At 42.3% G+C, this 25,213-nt stretch overlaps 2 protein-coding genes across 3 annotated transcripts in view; both read left to right on the top strand.

Moving 5' to 3' along the window:
* Positions 1 to 9,518: 9,518 nt before the first annotated feature.
* atrn.S (attractin S homeolog) overlaps positions 9,519 to 25,213 on the top strand; it is an 86,698-nt gene continuing 71,003 nt past the window's right edge. For both annotated transcript variants that reach the window (XM_018242970.2, XM_041579356.1), the window contains exons 1-2: positions 9,519 to 9,856; positions 24,799 to 24,882. In XM_018242970.2, coding sequence (XP_018098459.1) covers positions 9,651 to 9,856; positions 24,799 to 24,882 — 290 coding nt within the window. In that variant the 5' untranslated portion in view covers positions 9,519 to 9,650. The remainder of the gene's footprint in view (positions 9,857 to 24,798; positions 24,883 to 25,213) is intronic.
* On the top strand, positions 9,907 to 13,594 carry LOC121399260. Its single transcript, XM_041579357.1, has 2 exons — positions 9,907 to 11,534; positions 11,648 to 13,594. The coding sequence occupies exons 1-2, from the start codon at positions 9,940 to 9,942 to the stop codon at positions 12,384 to 12,386; spliced, it is 2,334 nt and encodes a 777-aa protein (XP_041435291.1). The 5' UTR covers positions 9,907 to 9,939; the 3' UTR covers positions 12,387 to 13,594.

The following is a 25,213-nucleotide window of genomic DNA, read 5'->3' on the forward strand; positions in this document are numbered from 1 at the left end:
AGGTACCATATTGTGTACATTTTCACATATCTCTTATTTGTTCCACCTTTATCTCCCATTTCCCCTTCTCTTCCCCTTTCTCTGATTTGTTCCTGTTCTCTCACCTTCATCGTTTTCCTTTGTTTCTCCTCCTCCTCTCTTTTTGCTTTTTCCTTCTCATTCTGATACAGTGAATTTCTATCAACTTTCTCTATCTTCTCCTCCTCTTCTTCTTCTCTTGCCTTTGTCTTTCTGCCCTTCCCTCTGCTTTCTTCTCTCCTTCAGATACCAGCCACATTCCTTTGTCTTTTCTCTGTTTATGTGATGCTTTAATAGGAATATTTGCTCTTTATATTAGTAGAATTGGTTTTGGCACCATTTATATTGAAGGGCTACTTTCTTTTCAGTCTTTTAGAGAAGCTTCAGAGCAGACAATGCTCCTACATTGTTACATAGATTCCTTGCTGCCTACAAAAAGGGTGGCATGTTCTCTGTGCCCTAGACAGGCCACTAGAAGAGAGCACTCCACAAGAACCTATTAATAGCCACCGAGCATGCGACTCTTCAGTCTGGTTCTGGGGTTGCCAGGGATGCAGATGTCTGTGGTTGTGCCAAACATTTAGGAACAACAAACCTACAGGAAGTTGAACAGCTGAGCCAAAATAACAGCTGTCACCAACATCATCTCCCCATACAAACAATGACAACATGGGTGTCTGCAGGAGGGGGTAGTTGCCCCACCCTGACTTTTCCAGCCAGTTCCACGAAATTGTCTTTAAATGTAATTCCTAACAACTCAAGACATTTTTTATACTTCCCACCCCATGACATCCATGATTCAGAGCTTTCATAGGTCCGTCTGTACTGCAGTTCCACAATTCTTGGAATTCTTAGAATGTTTGTTATATCATTAGGTTAGTTACTTCATCTTGACCTGTGGTCTCTATATAGTATATCTTTATTTGAGATAAGGGGGCCCAACCTGAAGGCCAGTTAGGGGGAGATTTGGGGTGAGTGCTTATCTGTGCCCTCGGTACCCCTGGGACTATAGCAGGGTGACACCCCAATGTTTCTATATATCTGTAACCTTGTTATGAGCTAAGGGGGCCCAGTCTGAAGGTCAGTTAGGGGGAGATTTGGGGTGAGTGTTTATTTGTGCCCTGGGTACCCCTGGAACTACAGCAGGGTGACACCCAATGTTTCTATGGATCTGTAACCTTGTTATGAGCTAAGGGGGCCCAGTCTGAATGTCAGTTAGGGGGAGATTTTGGATGAGTGCTTATTTGTACCCTGGGCACCCCTGGAACTATAGCAGGGTGACACCCCAATGTTTCTATATATCTGTAACCTTGTTATGAGCTAAGGGACCCAGTCTGAATGTCAGTTAGGGGGAGATTTTGGATGAGTGCTTATTTGTACCCTGGGCACCCCTGGAACTATAGCAGGGTGACACCCCAATGTTTCTATATATCTGTAACCTTGTTATGAGCTAAGGGACCCAGTCTGAATGTCAGTTAGGGGGAGATTTTGGATGAGTGCTTATTTGTACCCTGGGCACCCCTGGAACTATAGCAGGGTGACACCCCAATGTTTCTATATATCTGTAACCTTGTTATGAGCTAAGGGGGCCCAGTCTGAAGGTCAGTTAGGGGGAGATTTGGGGTGAGTTATTATTTGTGCCCTGGGTACCCCTGGAACTATAGCAGGGTGACACCCCAATGTTTCTATATATCTGTAACCTTGTTATGAGCTAAGGGGGCCCAGTCTGAAGGTCAGTTAGGGGGAGATTTGGGGTGAGTGTTTATTTGTACCCTGGGTACCCCTGGAACTATAGCAGGGTGACTGTTACCTCAAAGTTTCTATATATCTGTAACCTTGTTATGAGCTAAGGGGGCCCAGTCTGAAGGTCAGTTAGGGGGAGATTTGGGGTGAGTGTTTATTTGTACCCTGGGTACCCCTGGAACTATAGCAGGGTGACTGTTACCCCAATGTTTCTATATATCTGTAACCTTGTTATGAGCTAAGGGGGCCCAGTCTGAAGGCCAGTTAGGGGGAGATTTGGGGTGAGTGCTTATTTGTACCCTGGGTACCCCTGGAACTATAGCAGGGTGACTGTTACCCCAATATTTCTATATATCTGTAACCTTGTTATGAGCTAAGGGGGCCCAGCCTGATGCATTTTGGACCCCTGGAACTATGTGATTGTTACAACAATATTTCTCTTTAATACACCTGTGGTTGTCACCTTGCTATAAGGTGAAGAAGACCCCTAATCAAGGATTGGAGCAGACAAGGGATTTGAGCCCCTTGCTCTCGGAAGCTTAATTTCGCTTAATTTTCTATAAAGCTGTTGGAACTTGTTGGAACTTGAATAATGCAGAAATGTTTTAGTAGACAAACAGGCTAAAATAACTGCTTTTCCCAATCTGTTTCATTCATCTGCTCCATCTGTTAGCGATCAGAACACGAATATGTATTCTGGGTTGTGCACTTAAAGATTTGAGTAAAAACTGTAAGTTCCCCTATGTATGAGAAGGCCAGTGATATTCTAATGCCTTTAAAAGCTGACAGAAGAGAGGGAGAGATAGATAGATAGATGATAGATATATAGATATAGAGAGAGAGAAATAAATATATAGATTGAAAGACAGAGGGATAGAAAAATAGATAGATGGATAGATTACACATGGATTTATAGAGATACAGTTGTTTATTTTTCGCCTGTTTTCCTATAGACATAACGAATGTCAGTAGATGCCGCCCAAAACGAAATCCATTTTAATGAATATCAGATCCTCGTGCTAATTATATGTGCATGACAGCCACGTGCTGCGAGAAACATGATGCTCCCCAGTCAGTCTGAGGTTGTGATACAGATATTATTATTATTATTATCCTTTACTTACATAGATTTGTTATATGGCACTTTACAGATATTATTCATCATTTACATCATTAGCATCAGAAATCTACTGACTTCCCCATTGGCCCAGCAGCATCAGCAATGGGAGATCTAGTGGAACTGTCATTAATACAAACAATATATGGTACCACTGAGCATTTCTAATAGTAGCACTGCCCAATGTGGGGGATTCTCTATATATTAAGCCTATTCAACCAGTGGGATGATGAGAGATGCACTATAGCTGGGCATTCTTATATATATATTCTTAATATATCTCACAACTGTTGCACAAAATAGTAAGTCTGTTTACTTTAACGTGGGTAGAGCTTACATTGGAAATATTGTAACCCTAGTTGTAAATTTGGGCATATATGAGAAATCATGGGGCTCCTTACTATTACTTAATATGTATTATAAGTACCCCCTACTGTAAATGATAAGGATATTAGAAGTCACTGAGGGGTTGTTCTGTGACCATATAAAGGCACAAGGCTGCAGGCTGAGTTATACAGGGAACTCTGAGTATCACTCATGTATTATAAGGGATAATGTACCCCCTACTGTAAATGATAAGGATATTAGAAGTCACTGAGGGGTTGTTCTGTGACCATATAAAGACACAAGGCTGCAGGCTGAGTTATACAGGGAACTCTGAGTATCACTCATGTATTATAAGGGATAATGTACCCCCTACTGTAAATGATAAGGATATTAGAAGTCATTGAGGGGTTGTTATGTGACCATATAAAGGCACAAGGCTGCAGGCTGAGTTATACATTTATATATATATATATATATCAGTGCTTACAGAATCTTGCTATGAAGTGAACTACATTTTATGAAATTTACACATTTCTTTGCTCCATTCAGTGCAGACGGAGGGTCAAGAGGAATGATCTTGGGTGTGAAAGCTTTGCTGGGAATGAAAGAAGCATTTCAGATAATTCATTCTAGACTGCCAGGCTGAGGGGTTTGTCTCTTGTTCTTTTTAGTTGTGTTAAACTGCTGGCTTTGAGGAGACAAAGAAGAAGACAAAGTCTTAGATGGACAAAGAAAATCACTTCTGCTTTGCTGTTTTAATGAGCCCAGGGCAGCTGAATGTGGGGTGTCATGGCAGCTTTTTAGGTAAAGCCAAACAACGAGATACCAGTTTGTGCATCTTTTGATTATTCAGCCAACAAGTCTGTGAGAAAATAATATCTTTATTTTAAGTGAAACATTATTAGCATGTGCTTCTGTGACAAAGAGGTGTCGCTGGCTGGTTTCTGATTTTTGGGGCACATCAGTGGAGCTGTAATAAGTCCACTCTTTGATTCCAACTAGCTGTCATGTATGTTCCCCCCTTGTGTGTGTTTCTTTTGGCTTCACTCAACCCTCTAAAACTATAATGTCAGTTTATTTGGTGCCTGATCAAACTGAGGAGATGTGGAAAAGGTAACCATGCATGAAACCAGTACCAGACTAAAGAAGGAAAGTCACTTCAACTTCAGCTTACTCATATTGGTCAAGCACAGGATACACAGGAGATAACAGATAAGTTCTGTAGAATCCCATTGTATATTACAGAGCCTATTGGTTATCTACTGTGTATCCTGTGCTTGAATGGCTGTCCACATGGCTACACAGCAGCTTGTTTATATAAACTATAGTAGTACTTATCTGTTATCTACTGTGTACCCTGTGCTTGAATGGCTGCCCCCATGGCTACACAGCAGCTTGTTTATATAAACTATAGTAGTACTTATCTGTTATCTACTGTGTATCCTGTGCTTGAATGGCTGCCCCCATGGCTACACAGCAGCTTGTTTATATAAACTATAGTAGTACTTATCTGTTATCTACTGTGTATCCTGTGCTTGAATGGCTGCCCCCATGGCTACACAGCAGCTTGTTTATATAAACTATAGTAGTACTTATCTGTTATCTACTGTGTATCCTGTGCTTGAATGGCTGTCCACATGGCTACACAGCAGCTTGTTTATATAAACTATAGTAGTACTTATCTGTTATCTACTGTGTACCCTGTGCTTGAATGGCTATCCTCATGGCTACACAGCAGCTTGTTTATATAAACTATAGTAGTACTTATCTGTTATCTACTGTGTACCCTGTGCTTGAATGGCTGCCCCCATGGCTACACAGCAGCTTGTTTATATAAACTATAGTAGTACTTATCTGTTATCTACTGTGTATCCTGTGCTTGAATGGCTGCCCCCATGGCTACACAGCAGCTTGTTTATATAAACTATAGTAGTACTTATCTGTTATCTACTGTGTATCCTGTGCTTGAATGGCTGCCCCCATGGCTACACAGCAGCTTGTTTATATAAACTATAGTAGTACTTATCTGTTATCTACTGTGTATCCTGTGCTTGAATGGCTGTCCACATGGCTACACAGCAGCTTGTTTATATAAACTATAGTAGTACTTATCTGTTATCTACTGTGTACCCTGTGCTTGAATGGCTGCCCCCATGGCTACACAGCAGCTTGTTTATATAAACTATAGTAGTACTTATCTGTTATCTACTGTGTACCCTGTGCTTGAATGGCTATCCCCATGGCTACACACATCACATAGACTGCAACCAAACGCTGCAAAACCTTTGCCTAAAAAAATAACCTTCATGGTCCTGTGGACAGATGCAGAATAAAGACCTTTGGAACAGTTCTTTGTATATGTCAGGATTTCTTCTTCTGCAACAAACTGGAAATGCATTGCCTGAGAAACGTTCTTCACCAGGCTGTGAGGATGAGTTGGATCAGGCCTCCTTCATCTTTGCACAAAGATTAGCAACTCATCCCTGCTAGTAACAAACCTTAATCCTAGTAGCAGCTGCCAGGGGAGCGTTGAGGTCTTTGTAGGACCAAGGGGGCTGGGAGTGTAAAACAAGGTGGGGGGTTGACACAACTTTCGTGCATTTGACATCAGAGTAGTATCCCACGGCAACTAAGTGGCTCTTATTAGCCTCCCTACTAGTGATGGTTAATTGTTTGCTAAAAGTATCCAATGTTTGTGAAGTCCATCCCAAAGCTGGTGACAGTCTCCCAATGAAAACCATCAGATCGGCAATACACGCAGAGATATTATCGGCAGCCGACAGAAATCTTTTAACCTGTCTGATCGACCAAACGACCGATCTCCGTGGGACAAAAAATATCGGGACTCTCCACACACGGTCCGAAAATCATACAAATCCTCGATTCGTACGATCGGATCTTTGCGTCTATGGCCATCTTAAATCAAGTAGAGCAGAAATTACATTTATTAAGGGTTTACTGCATCCAAGGTGCCTTTAGGAAGGAACATATTAAAGGAGGAGGTAAGTTGTGCCAAATGTTAGGCACCCCCAAGTGAATGTAGTTACTTGGTGTCAGTTGATGTGGTCCCGCGATCCAACCGCCCGTATGGACTGAATTGTGATCCGATCGTTGGGCCCTAGGGCCCACGATCGGATTAGCCCGATAACTTCCACCTCAATGTGGGCATATCGGGGAGAGATCCGCTTGCTTGGCAGCATCGCCAAATGAGCCGATCTCCCTGTGTATGGCCAGCTTTAGCGCTCACTCAAATAACTGATTCCAGTACAAACACAATCTAACAAAATAACTGCCTTTTGCACAAATTCTGCATGTAGAGAGACATGATGTCTGGTGATTTTAATTGAGTGAGCTCTAATACATCTTCTAGGCAAAAGGAGCCCCCCCTATAAGATTATTGGATCTAACTGTCAGTGAATATCTGACACCCAACTGCTGCATGAAGAGAGAATGAAGAGAAACAGATGCTGAGAGAGGAATAGTGAAGATAAACTTGATTATTTCAGGAACGATACAAAATATTTAATTGATTTTATTTAGAAAACTTCTTATAAAGTATGATGAAGCTTATATTAATCTTTTATTTTCTCGACAGTTCCCCTTTAATAACTGATCTTCAGTTTATGTCTTTTTTTCAGCATTAACATTTTAATACTGACTCTCTCTAACCTACCTTGGTTGCTATGGTAACTTACACCAGCAACAAGAATGTTGCCTTAATATATACAGCATTTTATACTGATCAGACAGTTGCAATATTATTTAAACTGCTGTGCTTTATGTACTAAAAAAATAAAATTTTCCAGTAAATCTCCACTTTTGACATGTGAAAAAAAGGCAGGCAGTAGCCAGGCACTTAATTTCTCAATCTTAGAATACAAATAAAACAAGTAAAGCATGGGGGAGCGTTTCATGCTTCTTCCTAGTCATGGGAAAAAACTGACAGTTTAGACACAATAGCCAAACACAATGCCAAGATTAGAAGCCAATCACAGCAGAAATGAGAATAGCTGGTCACAGACAGGATTTGAACAACCAATAGAAACACATTAGGGACATACAAAAAAGGTTTAGGAATTAAGCCTATGGTTAAGTGCCTAAGTGCACAAAATGAGTAAGGCTTTTGTTTATGGCCATTATTTGCCTATATTAAAGACTGCACTTCTTTAACTACTCCTGTCTGTGGGATCTGTAAGTGCCTGCTGTTCTTTCCATGGTTTGAATCATTAATGGAACCCTATATTTAATCTAGATCATAGAATACTGCATTTAATATATACATATTGCAGGGTATCAACGGAAAATGTATATTTATTACACAAAAATCTAAATTTTAATTCAACTTATAATTTATTTTTTGCCAGCACACTATTGTCCTCAAAAAAGCATTCCCGAAAGTGTTTTGTAAGTAGGAATGCACTGAATTACTATTATTAAAGGAAAACTATACCCCCAAAATGAATACATAAGCAACAGTTTATATCAAATTAAGTGGCATATTAAAGAATCTTACCAAGTATCTGTAACAGGAAGAGATCACCTGACCAGAAATACTGCAGCTCTAACTGTAACAGGAAGAGATCACCTGACCAGAAATACTGCAGCTCTAACTGTAACAGGAAGAGATCACCTGACCAGAAATACTGCAGCTCTAACTGTAACAGGAAGAGATCAGCTGACCAGAAATACTGCAGCTCTAACTGTAACAGGAAGAGATCACCTGACCAGAATTACTGCAGCTCTAACTGTAACAGGAAGAGATCACCTGACCAGAAATACTGCAGCTCTAACTGTAACAGGAAGAGATCACCTGACCAGAAATACTGCAGCTCTAACTGTAACAGGAAGAGATCACCTGACCAGAAATACTGCAGCTCTAACTGTAACAGGAAGAGATCACCTGACCAGAAATACTGCAGCTCTAACTGTAACAGGAAGAGATCACCTGACCAGAAATACTGCAGCTCTAACTGTAACAGGAAGAGATCACCTGACCAGAAATACTGCAGCTCTAACTGTAACAGGAAGAAGTGTGAAAGCAAAAGACACAACTCTGTCTGTTAATTGGCTCATGTGACCTAACATGTATGGTTTGTTTGGTATGTTCGTGTGCACTGTGAATCCTACGATCCCAGGGGGCGGCCCTTATTTTTTAAAATGGCAGTTTTCCATTTATGATTACACAATGGCACATACTACTAAAAAAGTATATATTATTACATATGAGCTGTTTTATGCAAAATCTTTTCATAGAGACCTATATTGTTTGACGGGTATAGTTTTCCTTTAATCCTCTTTGTAGTTCCAGTAAAGGAAGATGCAAACATATACGTCCCTGTGCATGTGATATAAGCCTGGATACGTTTACTTCAGTGCCTCCCTGATACATATTTCAAGTGTATCTGTTTCCTTGGCTGAATAAATTGCACCAAAACCTACTAGTTTAGCCAAAAGAGCTTACAATCTACAAATCAGATGAAGAGGGCCTTAGCCAAAATAGATTACAATCTACAAATTAGATGAAGAGGGCCTTAGCCAAAAGAGCTTGCAATCTACAAATCAGATCAAGAGGGCCTTCACCAAAAGAGCTTGCAATCTACAAATCAGATGAAGAGGGCCTTAGCCAAAAGAACTTACGATCTATACAATCTACAAATCAGATGAAGAGGGCCTTAGCCAAAAGAGCTTGCAATCTACAGATCAGATGAAGTGGGCCTTAACCAAAAGAGCTTGCAATATACAAATCAGATGAAGAGGGCATTAGCCAAAAGAGCTTGCAATCTACAAATCAGATCAAGAAGGCCTTAGCTCAAAAAAAGCTTACAATCTACAAATCAGATCAAGAAGGCCTTAGCCAAAAAAGCTTGCAATCTACAAATCAGATCAAGAAGGCCTTAGCCAAAAGAGCTTACAATCTACAAGTCAGGGATGTAGCAGCTGCAGACAGCTGGTAACAAGGGACAAGGGCTGCAGAAAGGGGTAGTTTGAGTAAATGAGCAAGAGACAGGGGGTGGGAGGGGCAATAGACTGAGAAGGGAGGGGCAATAAATATAAAAAGCTGATGTAGAGTGAGGACAATGGATTTGTATATGGCAAAATAATGTACATGAGCCTGTGAGGCTGCAGAATAAGAGGCTACAAGCTGCTAATGTATAGTAGGGATAGTATTTGCATTCTTGGTTCAACGACCACAGACTTTCCAGTTGTGCAACTGACCCCTCTGCCCACCCGTACTCTCTGGCGTTGTTGGAACGCAATACATGCCCCCTGACATCTGTGCGTTCCACGGCTGACCTCGTACAACCCCGCCCCCAGCTCGTGCCTGCCTCCAATCAGCTAAACCCACCCACCCGGTGGCTGCTCGTAGAGTCTGGCTCCCTCTCGCTTCCCACAGCTCAGTCTGGGCCCCTCTCTCACCGTTACACCGGGAACCCTGAGGCCGGAGATGCCGGGACAGAGCCGGGGAGGGGAGCGGAGGCTGCTGCCGGCCTTTCTTTTGATCATAATTGCTGGGCTCTCGGGAGCAGTAACACCGGGGAAGGAGTGCGAGAAGCCGTGTGTGAGCGGAGAGTGTGAGCCCAGCAGCGGCCAGTGTGTGTGTGACCCGGGCTGGACCGGAGACTTGTGTCAGCACTGCGGGGGCCGCTTCATGTGAGTAACCGGGACACTGATACATTCATTTATATATATATACCGGCATGTTCTGGGCTAGTTGTACAGTAGTCAGTAGGGGCATGTGCTGGGCTAGTTGTACAGTAGTCAGTAGAGGCATGTTCTGGGCTAGTTGTACAGTAGTCAGTAGGGGCATGTGCTGGGCTAGTTGTACAGTAGTCAGTAGGGGCATGTGCTGGGCTAGTTGTACAGTAGTCAGTAGAGGCATGTTCTGGGCTAGTTGTACAGTAGTCAGTAGGGGCATGTGCTGGGCTAGTTGTACGGTAGTCAGTAGAGGCATGTTCTGGGCTAGTTGTACAGTAGTCAGTAGGGGCATGTGCTGGGCTAGTTGTACAGTAGTCAGTAGGGGCATGTGCTGGGCTAGTTGTACAGTAGTCAGTAGGGGCATGTGCTGGGCTAGTTGTACAGTAGTCAGTAGGGGCATGTGCTGGGCTAGTTGTACAGTAGTCAGTAGGGGCATGTTCTGGGCTAGTTGTACAGTAGTCAGTAGAGGCATGTTCTGGGCTAGTTGTACAGTAGTCAGTAGAGGCATGTTCTGGGCTAGTTGTACAGTAGTCAGTAGAGGCATGTGCTGGGCTAGTTGTACAGTAGTCAGTAGAGGCATGTGCTGGGCTAGTTGTACAGTAGTCAGTAGGGGCATGTGCTGGGCTAGTTGTACAGTAGTCAGTAGAGGCATGTTCTGGGCTAGTTGTACAGTAGTCAGTAGGGGCATGTGCTGGGCTAGTTGTACAGTAGTCAGTAGGGGCATGTGCTGGGCTAGTTGTACAGTAGTCAGTAGGGGCATGTTCTGGGCTAGTTGTACAGTAGTCAGTAGAGGCATGTTCTGGGCTAGTTGTACAGTAGTCAGTAGAGGCATGTTCTGGGCTAGTTGTACAGTAGTCAGTAGGGGCATGTGCTGGGCTAGTTGTACAGTAGTCAGTAGAGGCATGTTCTGGGCTAGTTGTACAGTAGTCAGTAGGGGCATGTGCTGGGCTAGTTGTACAGTAGTCAGTAGGGGCATGTTCTGGGCTAGTTGTACAGTAGTCAGTAGGGGCATGTGCTGGGCTAGTTGTACAGTAGTCAGTAGGGGCATGTGCTGGGCTAGTTGTACAGTAGTCAGTAGGGGCATGTTCTGGGCTAGTTGTACAGTAGTCAGTAGAGGCATGTTCTGGGCTAGTTGTACAGTAGTCAGTAGGGGCATGTGCTGGGCTAGTTGTACAGTAGTCAGTAGAGGCATGTTCTGGGCTAGTTGTACAGTAGTCAGTAGGGGCATGTGCTGGGCTAGTTGTACAGTAGTCAGTAGGGGCATGTGCTGGGCTAGTTGTACAGTAGTCAGTAGAGGCATGTTCTGGGCTAGTTGTACAGTAGTCAGTAGGGGCATGTGCTGGGCTAGTTGTACAGTAGTCAGTAGGGGCATGTGCTGGGCTAGTTGTACAGTAGTCAGTAGGGGCATGTTCTGGGCTAGTTGTACAGTAGTCAGTAGGGGCATGTTCTGGGCTAGTTGTACAGTAGTCAGAGGCATGTGCTGGGCTAGTTGTACAGTAGTCAGTAGAGGCATGTGCTGGGCTAGTTGTACAGTAGTCAGTAGGGGCATGTGCTGGGCTAGTTGTACAGTAGTCAGTAGGGGCATGTGCTGGGCTAGTTGTACGGTAGTCAGTAGGGGCATGTGCTGGGCTAGTTGTACAGTAGTAGAAATACACTGGCACACACGGCAATTCAAACAGGGAAATCCCTTGTGTCTTTATTTGCAGAGAAGCAACGTTTCGGGGTAGTACCCCTTTGTACCCCTAGTTGTACAGTAGTCAGTAGGGGCATGTGCTGGGCTAGTTGTACAGTAGTCAGTAGGGGCATGTGCTGGGCTAGTTGTACAGTAGTCAGTAGAGGCATGTGCTGGGCTAGTTGTACAGTAGTCAGTAGAGGCATGTTCTGGGCTAGTTGTACAGTAGTCAGTAGAGTCATGTGCTGGGCTAGTTGTACAGTAGTCAGTAGAGGCATGTGCTGGGCTAGTTGTACAGTAGTCAGTAGGGGCATGTGCTGGGCTAGTTGTACAGTAGTCAGTATAGGCATGTGCTGGGCTAGTTGTACAGAAGTCAGTAGAGGCATGTGCTGGGCTAGTTGTACAGTAGTCAGTAGGGGCATGTGCTGGGCTAGTTGTACAGTAGTCAGTAGGGGCATGTGCTGGGCTAGTTGTACAGTAGTCAGTAGGGGCATGTGCTGGGCTAGTTGTACAGTAGTCAGTAGGGGCATGTGCTGGGCTAGTTGTACAGTAGTCAGTAGGGGTATGTGCTGGGCTAGTTGTACGGTAGTCAGTAGAGCTATGTGCTGGGCTAGTTGTACAGTAGTCAGTAGGGGCATGTGCTGGGCTAGTTGTACAGTAGTCAGTAGAGGCATGTGCTGGGCTAGTTGTACAGTAGTCAGTAGGGGCATGTTCTGGGCTAGTTGTACAGTAGTCAGGGGCATGTGCTGGGCTAGTTGTGCAGTAGTCAGTAGAGGCATGTGCTGGGCTAGTTGTACAGTAGAGTTGTGTTAAATGACAGTTGTGTTTTTAATGACAATTGTGTATCAGAAAGACGTGTAACAAGGGCTTTTGATGGGAATCTGTGATGGTACCTACAATATCAAGAAGCTCATAAAAAGAGACATTCAGTGTCGAGTGCAGTAGATGATGGGGTTCACTTATCCAGGAAGAAAGGGGGTTCAGATGCTCAAGCCCCAGACCTTCAGCTCACCAGACCACACTCCTATAAATTGATGTAGTAAAAAAGTAATTATTTAAGTAAAAAACATCTCAGCAAAGCTTTACGCATTTCATGCCTTATTGGCACTTAGTCATAGGCTGAATGGACATTAGACATTATACAGTAGTCATATTTAAATGAAAAGGGAACAATCACCAACAGGTATCTAACTGCCAATCCAAAGAGGCACTGATTGGAAACGGACCAATCAGAAACATTTTTAGAAAGGCCAATCCAAAACATCGTTACAGATTAGGTACAACCATCCATTAATTGATACATAGAATATAAAGTACAAAAGTTAAAAAAATAGAGATATTTTGCAAAAAGATAGGGCATTTAATTTGCATAAATATAGATTAAACAGGGTGACAACGTTCAAATATTAAGTTAAAAATATAAAGTAAATATTTATTTATTTAGACAAAGCATGAGACATTATATTCCAAGTTCATTTTCAAGTGGCTCGTTTCCAAGAAGAATGAGGAATGTTTCTGATTGGCTGTCTAGTTTCCAAGACGAATATGGAATGTTTCCGATTGGCTGTCTAGTTTCTAAGTTAATTATGGAATGTTTCTGATTGGCTATCTAGTTTCTAAGAAGAATGAGGAATGTTTCTGATTGGCTGTCTAGTTTCCAAGACGAATATGGAATGTTTCCGATTGGCTGTCTAGTTTCTAAGTTAATTATGGAATGTTTCTGATTGTCTATCTAGTTTCTAAGAAGAATGAGGAATGTTTCTGATTGGCTGTCTAGTTTCGAAGAAGAACATGGATATTCTTGGAAACTAGACAGCCACTTTATATTTGAACGTTGTCACCCTATTTAAACCATATTTATGATATTTAACTGCCCTATCTTTTTGCAAAAATATCTCTATTTTTTTAAATTTTGTACTTCAAATTCTATGTACAAGTTAATTGATGGTTTATCATAATAGGGATGCACCAATTCGATTCAGGATTTGGCCTTTTTCAGCAGGATTCGGCCGGATCCTTCTGCCGGGCTGAACCGAATCAGAATCCTAATTTGCATATGCAAATTAGGGACGGGAAGGGAAATCCCGTGACTTTTTGTCACAAAAGGAAGTAAAATATTTTTTCCCCTTCCCACCCCTAATTTGCATATGTGAATTAGTATTCTGTTCGGTGTTTGGCCGAATCTTTCACAAAGGATTCGGGGGTTCGGCCAAAATAGTGGATTCGTTGCATCCCTAGTACCTAATCGGTAAAGATGTTTTGGATTGGCCTTTCTAAAAATGTTTCTGATTGGTCTGTTTCCAATCACTGCCTCTTTGGATTGGCGGTTGGATACCTGTTTGTGATTGGTCCCTTTTCATTTAAATATGACTACATGGTCTATTGTTCATTCAGCCTATGACTAAATGCCCCTAAGGCATGAAAAGCATAAGCCTTTGCTGTGATGTTTTTTGCTTAGATAAATATTTTTTTTACTACATCAATTTACAGAGTGTGGTCTGGTATGTATGGCATCTCCTGAGTAACAGTGTTACTGTCCTGTAGGCGAAGAGTATATGAGTATTAGCTGCATATGAGTATTAACAGAATACTGGAAGCTTCAATTGAATATCAGGAAGATATATGTGCAGGATAACCGTGGCATTTGTTGGGCACAAGAACTATCTGCTCTACCAGGACTTTCTCATATGTATCATTGTCTGCTGGCTGCTCTTGCTTCTATTCCATATGCCAACAGTGTTTGTTATATACAGGTATGGGACCTGTTATCCAGAATGCTTAGGTTTTCCAGATAAGGGGTCTTTCTATAATTTGGATCTCCATACTTTATATCTTCTTAAACATTAAATAAACCCAGTAGGATTGGTGTGCCTCCAATAAGGATTAATTATATCTTAGTTGGGATCAAGAACAAGCGACTGTTTTATTATTACACAGAAAAAGGGAATAGTTTTTAAATATTGGATTAACATGGAGTCTATAGGTGAGGGCTTTCCCATAATGCAGAGCTTTCTGGATAATGTCTTAACAGATCTTTTATCTATACCAGAAGCATCTGCTGGGTTTATCCTGCTCACTTGCTTTGTGCCCGGAGCTTGCCATTTGTGCTAAGGCTGCTGCTTACTATGATTATGAGCTATTGGGTAAAGTGTTAGGTACTTGGGACATCTGCTTTATCTACCTTATCAGATACCAGTAACATCTCCTGAGTGCTAGGTGTACCCACTGAGTGTCCTGTTTACCTGCTACATTCTAGGGGAACGAACCCCATTATATTCTGATCAGGTACCAGGGGGGAGGTGTGTATAAGTCAGCAGTAGTGATGTGCGGGCCGAATCGATACCAGTGGGTCGGGTGGGTCGTTTCGACCTTGCACTGCTCCTTGTTAGTGGCGGGCGGGTGCGGGTTGAGCTCTTCTCCTGCTCTCACCGCCCGCCACCATCAAATGCCGGCATCCGACTTCCGGGTTCCGGTTCTACAGTCTCACGTCTGCTCGCCCCTCCCCTTTTGTGACGTCATTGGCGGGGCGGCACAGATCTATAAAAGGACCCCGGAAGCGCGGCTGAGGGCGGGCACGGGCGGCCTGCAGCAGGGCAGGTTAGGGTCGGGTGCGGGTCAGGAAAACCCTGACTCGCACATCACTAGTCAGCAGTGCTCATCACTGTATAACTCTTACACGTTGAATCCTTTTACATCAGTGCTTCTCAAACTGGGGACCTAGATATCAGACTAAGCTTGAAGCCATTTAGGGTGAGAATTGGGAAATCTGGTCATTTGTTTTACCTAAAAGACAACACAGAAGATCATTTCGAGGAATATTTAGGATGCAAATGTTTTTTGTTTGATGTTCTTGGAACTATGACGCTAATAATTTCCAATGTCGGTAGTCAAGCAGGGCCCAGTGAAGGCTGCACTTTCAAGGAGGCCCTCTGGCCAAAGGTTGGACCTTCAAGAGGGTCTTGAACTGGAAAACTTTAACAATCACTTTCTTAAAGGAACAGTATATGTCTATGCTTTTGTAGGCTTGTCCATTAGTTATGCCCTGCTCCTAGGCCTATGGAATGCTGCCCCAAAATCTCTCTCTGCTGTCCAGGTCACTCCTCTCAGCAACCTAATGCTTGATGGCAACAGTCCAACAGGAATGCTTGTTGGTAAGAGAATTGAATGTGCAACAAAAACTGAAACCGGTTGCATACCAACTTTCCAGATTCCTTCTGCTGCATTTTTGTCTGAAGGGGAACTTCTCTTCTAAGTTTTCTAACCCTGAATCCCGTGCTGGCTAGTGCCGTCTCAGTCCATTTGCCACTTGCTTATAAGCTGGCTCACTACTGAACCATGGTTGAAAAAGAGAAGACGCTGGATATATATATATATATATATATATATAAGTCCATGTGGGCAGCACTCCGCTCTTGATGCTCAGACTCGGGTGCAAGGTAAAGAAATCAGATACGAAGACAAATGACCAGCAACACCGAGATGTTTCGTGAATAATTCAAGTGTATTAGAAAATCACATGTAAAGCCGACGTGACGTTTCGGTCCACTCAGGGACCTTTCTCAAGGCAACCATGTCAAACATCCAAATCAGTTTATATACCCACAATCCCATTAAACCTATCAACAGGAAGTGACAAAACATCAGGTGTAGCAAATCCCTCAGTCAAAGCTAAAGGGCTGTAACAATCATAAAATTGTCATTTATGTGCATATATATATAAATATATGTAAAAGCATAAAGCTAAAAATGTGATGGAGTGCTAAGAATAATAGCTCATTAATATTTCTTACAAAAATGTCGTAAAAAGTGAAGATATTAGAGTTAAAAATTATGCAAAGTGATAAAAGATACATAAAAATTTCAGTATAACACTGATACATCACTGTATTAAGATTGTAACATTATAACATATTCTATTGGTTACTCAGAGGGCCCCCCGGTGTTAAAAAACTATGGAATTATATCCTAAACATTGTTACTATAGGACACACGAAGTTAAGGCTAAACCAATTCTAATATGTTATCTACAACATGTGTCACACAACAAGGTATGTACAAAGCCGTCTATATATGTATGTTTACTTTTATGCTAAGCTGGGAATACATTCATAAAATTTGTGTCCAGCAGCAAATGATCTCACAGAAAGCAATTCAAAGTCAAAGAGCTATTAAGACCCTTTGGAGCTACACAATTAAGTTCGTATGTCCAGAAGGCTTCCCTCTGAAGCAGCCTGCGGTCAGTGTTACCGCCTCTTATTGAATCCTGTATGCAGTCAATTGGCATGCACTTGAAGGCAGATGCCGGGTGTTTAGCCGACAACCAATGTTGGGCCACAGGTTGCTTTGAGATATCCTGTTTGGTTTCCTTTCTTGGTTTTGGATCAAGCGCTGCTCTAATGGTTGAACGGTGCATGCTGATACGTTCCCGTAGCTGTCTACAGGTTTTACCACAGTATAAAAGCCCGCAAGGACATTTTATAATGTATACTACGTTCTGAGATGTACATGTGAGCCTCTGTTTGATGGAATATGATTTACCAGTATGTGGATGGAAGAATCTATCACCTACAATTAGAGAATTACACATTGTGCAGTTGCCACATTTGAATATGCCCAATTTATTCAATCGTATGGGTGTTTCATATTTGCTTACCGGGTCGGTAGGGGAGAGAAGTTCCTTCAGATTTCTGTTTCGCCTGTGTCCAAAACGTACTTTCTTACGGTTAAGCGCTGTCAGATCATGGTCTGATTTCACAATCGGCCAATGCTGTAAAATTGATCTTTTTATTAAAGGAGTACGGGCATCGAACGTTGTCATATAATAAATGTCATTTGATCTATCCCCGACCTTCCTTGGGGGACCTCTCAAGATCTCCTCCCGATCGAGTGTACCCGCCCATTCCTTCGTATCCTTGATTAATTTACTTGGATTTACTTGGATATCCCCTTTCCAAGAATCTACTGGCCATATTTTCCAGGGCCAACACCCTCTCCTCTACATTACTGGTGATTCTTACCACCCGCATCATCTGCGACCTGGGTAAGGAATTTAATAAATGTCGTGGGTGACTGCTTGAATAGTGTAATAAAGAGTTCCTATCGGTAGGTTTTTGGTAAATCTTAGTGTGTAACCGCTGTCGTTCCTCATCCTTATATACAGTTACATCCAGGAACTGAATACTACATGCATCGGAATGAGCTGTAAACCTGATGGGTGAAGGTAAACTATTGAGATCATTGACGAATACATTCAATTCTTCCTTTGTGCCATACCACAGGAAAAACAGTTCGTCAATGTAGCGTCTAAAATAGCCACCATATTTGCGAAAAAGAGCATGCCCGTATATATTCTGGGTTTCATATGTATGCATAAAAATATTGGCATATGTTGGCGCTACATTTGAACCCATCGCGGTCCCAGTCAGTTGTAGAAAAAAATCAGTCTCAAATTTAAAGTAATTATTGTACAGTATAAATTCCAAAAGGGAAATCAAAAATTCCGACGGTGGGCCAATGTAGGTTTGATTAGAGCTCATGAACTCCCTCACAGCCTGGATGCCTGCCTCATGAGGAATGCAGGTGTATAAACTCTGAACATCCATGGTCACGAACAAAAAATTCATATTGCCCGTGTTTATGCTCCTAATCATCTTTAGGAAATCTGTGGTATCTAATAGGAAGGATCCCAGTTCCCTAATGAGGGGCTGTAGTAGCATGTCCACATATTTGGCTATATTTTCCGTTAGTGACCCTCTAGCTGATATAATGGGCCTTCCAGGGGGATTTATCAAGGACTTATGTATTTTCGGTAAGGAGTAAATAACTGGTCTTACCGGATGTTTGACGTACAGTCCTTCTCGTTGAGTGTCCGTAATCCAGCCATGTGTGCATGCAACATCCAACAGATTTTTGAGGCGTAGCTGAAATTTAGAAGTAGGGTCAAAGCTCAATTTACGGTAACCATTACTGTTAGATAACTGTGTCAACAATTCTGACCTGTAATACACGTAGTCTAAGATAACCACTGCCCCACCTTTATCAGCAGGCTTGATAATGATATTTTTATTATCACATAATGCCTTTAGCGCCACGCGCTCTTCCTTGGGTAAATTACCCCTCAGGTGTAGTTGTTGTGGGAAATCAGATACAGCCGCATCAATCATGCGTGTAAAGGTCCGCAGCGATATGTTGGTAGTAATAGGGTCAAATTCACTCTTGGCTTTGTGGGTCATGATTCCATCTCTGTTACCCGCCATATTATCACCACTATGTTTAAAGTGTTCCTTAAGTCTCAAGTTACGTGTAAACTTGTAATTGTCCACAATAGCATTAAAGTTATGCGCCAGTGCGGAGGGGACGTATGTCAAACCTTTAGACAAAACGCTTACCTCCACTGCTGTTGGCTGGTACTGGGAGAGGTTAATTATTGTTTGTTTGGTATATATATATATTTAGTGATTTTATTCCTTGTGGGGTTACTAAGTAACCATTAATGGGAGCGATGCTCAATCTGAACCACAAGAAGAATAAGGAAACTGCTATGAGTAACTTGTTAGATGTACTGTATAAACAGTGATGCATATAAAGATACTCGCGCTTTGTTGCTGTTTTTTTTAAAGGGATTTGCTGGTGACCTTTGAATTGTCTTATTGTACTAAGTTTGGTCTAGATCTATAAAGCTGGACATACATACAGAGATTCGCTTGTTTGGCGAGGTCGCCAAATGATTGGATCACAACAAGGAGACTACGGGTGATCAGATCGAGGACCGATTCAACCAACTGATGTGGTCCTCCATCCAAAGGGACATCTGGCTGACTTTCAGTCGGATATCTATTGGAGAAGCCTGTTAGAGGGCCCCATACACTGTCCAATAAGCTGACAACTTAATCTCTCTGCAGCTTATATCGCCCTGTGTACGGGGATCTTATGGGTTCTAATGCTCCAATTGGCTACACTTTGGTCTAGTCTCATTAAGCCTCTAATGGTCCAGTTGGCTACACATTGGTCTCGTTTCATGAGGTTTCTAATGCTCCAATTGGCTACACATTGGTCTAGTCTCATTAAGCCTATAATGCTCCAGCTGACTACACATTAGTCTAGTGTCATTAAGCCTCTAATGTTCCAGTAGTCTCATGAAAGTTCTTATGCTCCAGTTGGCCACAGGTTTGATTAGTCTTATTAAGGGTGTTATTAAGGGTTTTGTGGCCCTATTAAGGTTCCAACTGGATACAATTTGGTTTTAATCGTGTATTAATTCTGGTCGTCAGATTTGGCCACAGTTTGGCCTAACTGTGTCCTTTGAAGGTACTAAAGCCATGCTTGGCTGTAGGTTAGTCTAGCCCAGTGATCCCCAACCAGAGACTTGCAAGCAACATGCTGCTCCCCCCCAACCCCTTGCATGTTGCTCCCAGTGGCCTCAAATCAGCTTCTTATTTTAGAATTCCTGGCTTGGAAGCAGGTTTTGGTTGCATAAAAACCAGGTGTACTGCCAAGCCTGTAGGCTGCCAGTTCACATAAGGGCTACCAAACAGCCAATCACAGTCCTTATTTGGCACCCCAGGAACTTTTTTAATGCTTGTGTTGCTTCCCAACTCATTTTATATTTGTATGTGACTCATGAGTAAAAAAGGTTGGGGGCCCCTGGTCTAGACCTATGTTGGTTCTAATGCTTTCACTGCTTAGGCTAGTCCAATGTGTTTCATTTCCTAATGCCCCATTTAGCTACATATAGTTGTGGCCCTATGATTGTTTTAATACTCTAACTGTATACAGTTTGGTGTAACCCTGTAGAGGGTCTGAAGTTCAGATTTGCAGGTTGGTCTAGTGGTGCCATATGAAGGTACGTAAGCACTGATTGGTTATAAGTTAGTCTAGTCACATGAAGTTTTTAATGCTTAGGTTGGCTACAACTTCTGGTGGGCCTTTAAGTATTTTAATGCTCCAACTGGATACAGTATGATGTAGCCCCATGAAGGTTATAATGCTTCAGGACTTTGGTTGTTCTAGTCCCATGTGTAGCCCTTAGAAGGTTTTAATGTTAGAAGTAGGTGCAGGTTGGTCTCACCCTTTAGACTTTCTAATGCTCAGATTTGACCACAGGTTGGTCTAGCTTTGTGAAGGTACAAATGAAATAAAAGGCTACAGGTTATTGCAAGAGGAAGGAAACCCAATTATTGGACACCCAACTTCTATCCCGCTCTAAGGGTACTAGTGCCTGGGGAATTCTGTCGTCCATGGTTAAATCTGTACTACAATCTCCTGCAAATGCCTTCCCATTGTCTAACCTTTTGGATTGCCCACAGCAAACCAGTTTAGGGCAACGTTCCTCACTGTTGACTGAAGGTACCCATTGAGGCAACTTCGGGTGGCTTTGGAAGACAAAGCAACGCATGGGTTTTACCATCAGCGATTCACTTTATTATTGGTGGGAAAGCATTTGGAGACGTCACCTGCAGAAGAGGAGATTTACAGAGGGGCAACTAATCTCCTTGTGGACTACTGCCTTTGATTGCTGCCTTTTGCATTTTATCGGGATTAACCCAGATCACCATAAGTGTTGTGTTTTCTTGCAGCAATCCAAAGGTTAGGCAAGGGGGAGGCATTTTTGAAAGATTTGTTTCCACAGACATGTCTCCATGTGCCAGTACCCTTAGAAGGGGTATATGAGAAGTTGGGTTTGCTAATAATGGAGGTTCTTTCCTTTTGCAATAAACTTTGACCTGGTGCACTCCACAGTTTCTCCACTATGGTTGAATGAGCTGATAGGTGTGCAGACTTTTCCTTATAGTCACTTGATGGCTACATGGCTACAGGCTAGTCTAGCCCCATAAAGCTTCTAATGCTCCACCAGGCTACAGGTTGGTTTAGCCCTATAAAGCTTCACAGGGAGTTTCAGGCATTTCATGTGTGAAATTTGATAGTTTTAAATATCCTAGAGTAGAGTCCTGGGTGGTACCAGCTTTTGAAACCCAGACCTGTTACCCGGATTTTTACCCACTACCCAACCTGCAACTGCACTCTTTTGCTGTAAACCATAAGACATCACCAAAAGTGGGTGGGATAGAATTTTTTTTTAAAAAAAAAAATTAGGGATGCACCAAATCCAGGCTTTTTCTGCAGGATTTGGATTCCGCTGAATCCAAGTGCCTGGCCGAACCGAATACAAAATAATTAAGCGACTTATCACACAAACAAGGAATTCAAAAAGTTAAATTGCACACTTTACATATGGTTCTTTATCCCCCTCATTTCCGGTTCGGATTCGGTTCAGTATTCGGCCGCATATTTCGGGGGTTCAGCTGAATCCTAAAATAGTAGATTCAGTGCAAAAAATGCATAAAGGATTAAAACTTGACAAAGATAAGACCCGCACACCCACATACCCGCCAACTTACATCTATACCAGCGCCCCAAAGTCCTACCCATAGGTTACTCGCTTTGTTGAGTTTAACTCGCCGGTGTCCAACTCACTGCAGGACTCTAGCCTAGAGACACAGCAAAACTGCCCCCTATTGGCTTGCACCTACAAATTAATTACTTTTTGGGAACAAATGAGTGATTTAATATGCTAGACGAGTTCCTCTCTGATATATTATTATAATACTGATCTACAGGGTTTAAGCAGTGTATGTAGGAATTAAATAGCCGCAGCCCTTAACCCTATTGTAGGGCTTTCAATAAATATCATTGTTCTATAGTCAGACTGAGCATGTTTGTATCTATACAATTCCCTTGTTCCTACATCGTGTGACTAATCTGTGCAGATCATGGTTCCTGTGAGCCCCTAAATGGCTACAAACCATATTCTCTTGTATTGTATCTCGATCAGGGATGGAGCAAACTGCTCCCAAATACTTGGCATTATTATTATAGGACCAGTCTTGAGTGGAGAGTCCAAGGACTCTGCTTTTTTGGGCTGATTCCCTCCAATCAGATTAAAGATGACCTTGCGAGTGGTACTGCTTGTTGGCTCCTCGTGTATCGCACGCTCTTATGTCTAGTAATAACCTCTAAGTGCAACGAGTTTTCTTTCAGAAAGACGAAGAAAAAATGTGGGTGTGTAAATAATTGCCAGGCGGCTTGATAAATAAATCCAAGCCCTGGAATGCACAGGAATGTGGACTCCAGAGCAAAGATAGTTTACATCCCCTTAATTTGTATATCTTTTTAATTAAAGGGGAAGTATTGCCATCATTCTGATGTCATTTCCAGTTGACGACAATAGAGCAGCACCTGTAAAACCTTTGACATTTTTATCCATTTCTAGACCAGGGAAAACGTGTTGTAAATTGCTGGAAAATATAAATGCTGGGTACTTGGGACCTTAATAAAATGGTGTAAATTGTGGGAAAATATAAAATCAAGGTTTGGTTATTGTTATAAGCAGATTTGGAACTGGAATAGTGCGGAGAAAGGCAAATAAATATATTGGTCAGGAAGGGCTGCGTATAAGCAAAGATGAGCTAACAAAGTAATATAATAACAGGCAGTTGTGAAGGTCAACAAAAAGTAATCTACTGTGATATTTGTGTACCTGGGAGTATAAAGAAACCAGAAGCTGAGATGCCTGGATGCTGTATCTTACCCAAAGGGAATCTTCAGTGATATCCGTTATAAGAAAGGTATAGTATCAGATATAAGGAGGCTGTATGTTCTACAAGGGGAATCTACAATAGCATCAGATGTAAGGAAGATGTATCTTCTGCAAGAGGAATCTTATAGTATCAGATGTAAGGAGGCTATGTCTTCTACAAGAACAATCTCCTATATTATCAGATGTAAGGAGGATGTATCTTATGCAAGAGGAATTGCCTATCTATAGTATCAGATGTAATGAGGCTGTATTTTCTACAAGAGGAATCTCCTATAGTATCAGATGTAATGAGGCTGTATTTTCTACAAGAGGAATCTCCTATAATATCAGATGTAAGGAGGCCATGGACTGCCATTGCTGTGTTTTGGTGTTGAGCTTTAATTTTGCAGGACCTGGGAGGTGACAGAATCTTCCCCAAGATTCTAACCACTTATTTACTGATCTAGTCTATAGACCCCCTTGCATATCTCCCTCACTCTTCTCTGTTCAACTCCACACAATCTGCTGTCTACTAGATCTTTGTGCTTACAGCTCATTTCGTTCATACCTCTGTGTCCTCAACACCTCCTTATAGCTCCTTCCTTGAGTTCAGCTCCTTTTGCAATCTCCATGCTCAGGCCTGGTTCCACCCCTCCAAGCTCCATATATTCACAGCTCCTCCCCTGAGGTCCCCTCCATCTGCAATCTCTGTCCTCAGGCTTGTCTCCACCCCAGCCCAAATCAATTTATTCACAGCTCCTCCCCTGAGGTCTCCTCCATCTGCAGTCTCAGTCCTCAGGCCTGGTTGCACCCTCTCCCACCTCTATACACTCAATTCCTTTTCAGTAGTCCACTCTTTTAGTAATCTCATTGTGATCCCCCCGCTTCCTTGCTAGATTTTAAAAGTATGAATGGGGCTAAAATTCGTTAAAGTGCTGCTCTAGAAGCAGTAAATACTATTCTGCTCAACTACACAAGTCTACCAAAAAGCAAACAAAATTCTGCCTGCAGTTGCTAAAATGTTAAAGGGGAAATTCACCTTTAACTTTTTAGCACGTTATAGAAGGACCTGTTTTCAGCAACTTTTCTGTTGCTCTTCTATATATTTCATATCTATATATTTCCTATCGATTTTGAATGATTGACCTTCCTATTCTGCCTCCTATTCTGCTTCTTTCTCAGTTGTTGTGTTGGGGGTCACTGATCCCCAGCAACTCATAAACCAGACATGTTATGAGCTATAAGCTGAGTCCCAAAACACGGGTGCCCTGTTGGATATAGTATATACACGCTACTGTGCCGCTTCATAGTACCACATAGTCCCATGACCCGTGTGACCTAAGTCAATTAGCCAGTGAATGTGCCCATTGTGTGAGCCAGTATAATGTTCCCTAGTGTGTTTGTCAGTCAACTTGCTCGTGGAGTCGATAGTTGTGTTTGTATTGTGTGTGTTGCATGTGTTTAGTTGGGGTAGTGCCACCTTGAGATTTATTTGCCACCCAGAGCATGGCATTACTACAATATATTGGTTCCCTAATATAAATCAATGTTATATGATCAGTCCTATATTGTAACACTGACTAATAGAATGTTGGGTAAAGAAAGGGGAACTAAAACATGTGATCGATTTGTTCTTATTCTGTGTTACAGGTTAACTGGGCCAAGTGGGTTTGTTACAGACGGACCCGGTAATTATAAATATAAAACAAAGTGCACGTGGCTCATCCAGGGGAGGTAAGTGATTCATTTCATGGGGGTACAGTCGCACACTTTTCCTTCCTACACTTTTCCTTCCTACACCCCCGATCTACTTTCAATTTCATTCGTCAGTTACTCCTATCTTGTACTTAGGGGTTAAAGGTAGATTTACACAGTCCATCACATAGAGCTTACCAGCAGATTTTTGAGGTTCAGTCAAAGATTTGAAAGGGCACATAATCCTGTATGTTGAGGACTTCCATCTGGCTGTGTGTAGCTCATAGTCTTCAGGTCTACATGGGTCTTTGGCCTTTGGAGCTTTAGGTGAAGACATTTGATTGGACAGTTTGACCATTTTTTTCCCTAC

The sequence above is a fragment of the Xenopus laevis genome, chromosome 1S (genome assembly GCF_017654675.1).
Source record: "Xenopus laevis strain J_2021 chromosome 1S, Xenopus_laevis_v10.1, whole genome shotgun sequence".
Classification (NCBI taxonomy): Eukaryota; Metazoa; Chordata; class Amphibia; order Anura; family Pipidae; genus Xenopus; species Xenopus laevis.

Excerpts from the sequence above, each read along its gene's own strand:
- LOC121399260 (XM_041579357.1), top strand. The coding sequence starts at position 9,940 with ATGTGCTGGGCTAGTTGTACAGTAGTCAGTAGAGGCATGTTCTGGGCT. Across the intron at positions 11,535-11,647 it reads AGGGGCATGTGCTGGGCTAG|TTGTACAGTAGTCAGTAGGG; the intron begins TTGTACAGTAGT and ends TTGTACCCCTAG.